Source organism: Nerophis ophidion, linkage group LG03 (assembly GCF_033978795.1).
Source record: "Nerophis ophidion isolate RoL-2023_Sa linkage group LG03, RoL_Noph_v1.0, whole genome shotgun sequence".
Classification (NCBI taxonomy): domain Eukaryota; kingdom Metazoa; phylum Chordata; class Actinopteri; order Syngnathiformes; family Syngnathidae; genus Nerophis; species Nerophis ophidion.
The window spans coordinates 89,102,152-89,104,651 of record NC_084613.1 but is presented as its reverse complement, the minus strand read 5'-3'; the positions used below and the strand labels follow the sequence as shown (position 1 = coordinate 89,104,651).

Genomic DNA, 2,500 nt, shown 5'->3' with positions numbered 1-2,500 from the left:
ATGTTATGTCATGTTACATTACACTGTTATGTAACATCCTGTTATGTCATGTTACATTACATTGTCATGTAACATCAAGTTATGTCATGTCACATCATGTTATGTCATGTTACATTACACTTTCATTTAACATCCTGTTATGTCATGTTACATTACATTGTCATTTAACATCACGTTATGTCATGTCACATCATGTTATGTCATGTTACATCACACTTTCATTTAACATCCTGTTATGTCATGTTACATTACATTGTCATGTAACATCCTGTTATGTCATGTTACATTACATTGTATTGTAACATCACGTTATGTTATGTAACATCACGTTATGTCATGTTACATCATGTTATGTCATGTTACATTACACTGTCATGTAACATCCTGTTATGTCATGTAACATCCTGTTATGTCATGTAACATCATGTTATGTCATGTTGCATTACATTGTCATGTAACATCCTGTTATGTCATGTTACATTACACTGTCATGTAACATCCTGTTATGTCATGTTACATTACACTTCCATTTAACATCCTGTTTTGTCATGTTACATTACATTGTCATGTAACATCCTGTTATGCCATGTTACATTTCATTGTATTGTAACATCACGTTATGTCATGTAACATCGCGTTATGGCATGTTACATCATGTTACATCATGTTATGTCATGTTGCATTACATTGTCATGTAACATCCTGTTATGTCATGTTACATTACATTGTATTGTAACATCACGTTATGTCATGTAACATCGCGTTATGCCATGTCGCATTACATTGTCATGTAACATCCTGTTATGTCATGTTACATCATGTTATGTCATGTAACATCCTGTTATGGCATGTTACATTACACTGTCATGTTACATTACATTGTCATGTAACACCCTGTTATGTCATGTTACATCATGTTATGTCATGTAACATCCTGTTATGGCATGTTACATTACACTGCCATGTTACATTACATTGTCATGTAACATCCTGTTATGTCATGTTACATCATGTTATGTCATGTAACATCCTGTTATGTCATGTTACATTACACTGTCATGTAACATCCTGTTATGTCATGTTACATTACATTGTCATGTAACATCACGTTATGTCATGTCACGGCAGGTTACATCACCTTGAGTCATGTTGTGTCATGCCAAGTCATTTTGCGTCATGGCACCCCATCTTCCGTCATGTTACGTGTGATGCGGACAGCGATGAACATGTGACATCCTCCAAGCCTGACCCCTCCCATGTTCCCACACAGGTGATCCTGGTACAGGTGAACCCGGGGGAGACGTTCACCATCCGAGCGGAGGACGGATCTCTGCAATGCATTCAGGGTCAGTGCTTCTTTTACCAATGTTGTGTGTGTGTGTGTGACACATGTGAAGCCAATTATATTTATATAGCGCTTTTCTCTAGTGACTCAAAGCGCTTTACATGGTGAAAGCCAATATCTAAGTTCCATTTAAAGCAGTGTGGGTGGCACTGGGAGCAGGTGGGTAAAGTGTCTTGCCCAAGGACACAACGAGAGTGGCTGGGATGGCGAGAGTGGGGATCGAACCTGGAACCCTCAAGTTGCTGGCACGGCCACTCTACCAACTCAGCCATACCGCCCCATCATTTCCATCTATAAATAAAGTTGGAGTAAAGTGGAAATGATTGTCACTCACACACACACACACACACACACACACACACACACACACACACACACACACACACACACACACACACACACACACACACACGAGGTGTGGCCAAAGTATTCTCTGCCATTTGACCCATCACCCTTCATCACCCCCTGGGAGGTGAGGGGAGCAGTGAGCAGCAGCTGTGGCCGCGCCCGGGAATCATTTTTGGTCATAAACCTTCCTGAAGTGGTTTAACTTTGTTTTACACATGCATGAAATGGAAAATTTACTTGTAGGTTCATTTCAAAGATTATTTATTGTCAACTATTTCCATCCATGCAAGACATAAGGAGAATATAATCATGTAGATCTGGTTCCTCCCTCCTTACACTGGAGAAAATGTCCAAGCTGGGGGAGAGAATGTATGTGAAATGTTTACCTCAACTTCTTTTTGCACTTTGCGTGAAAAGTCTAACTTGTCAGGTACAAAACTTTTACTTTACTAGCCGATATAAATCATGTGAGCTTGGGCTGGCATGTTGATGGGGACGCCTTCTTTCAAGGATGCAGTTCGGGCTCGGACACGGCGTAAAGGGAAGAAATATTGGTTTATTTAAACTAAAACAACAAACTAAGAACAGAAAAACTTGTCACTAGGCACAAAAGGCAAAACAAAGAACTAGCATGGGAGCTAGACAACACAAAAGGCATAGCGTGGAAGCTAGCGAGTACGGATATCAGAATCAGTACCAAAGTCCTCACTGTTGTGAAACACAAACTGCATGAAACACAAACTACGAAGCGAGGACGAGAGAACAAAGGAGGCAGGCTTAAATCAGGATGGTAACCAACAAACACAG

The 2,500-nt window shown here is 40.1% G+C and overlaps 1 protein-coding gene across 1 annotated transcript in view; it reads left to right on the top strand.

Annotated features, from left to right (window-relative positions):
* LOC133548876 (fibronectin type III domain-containing protein 3B-like) overlaps positions 1 to 2,500 on the top strand; it is a 169,172-nt gene that overhangs the window by 59,669 nt on the left and 107,003 nt on the right. Inside the window, 1 exon segment of the mRNA XM_061893812.1 lies at positions 1,271 to 1,346. Within this exon segment, the coding sequence (XP_061749796.1) occupies positions 1,271 to 1,346 (76 nt within the window).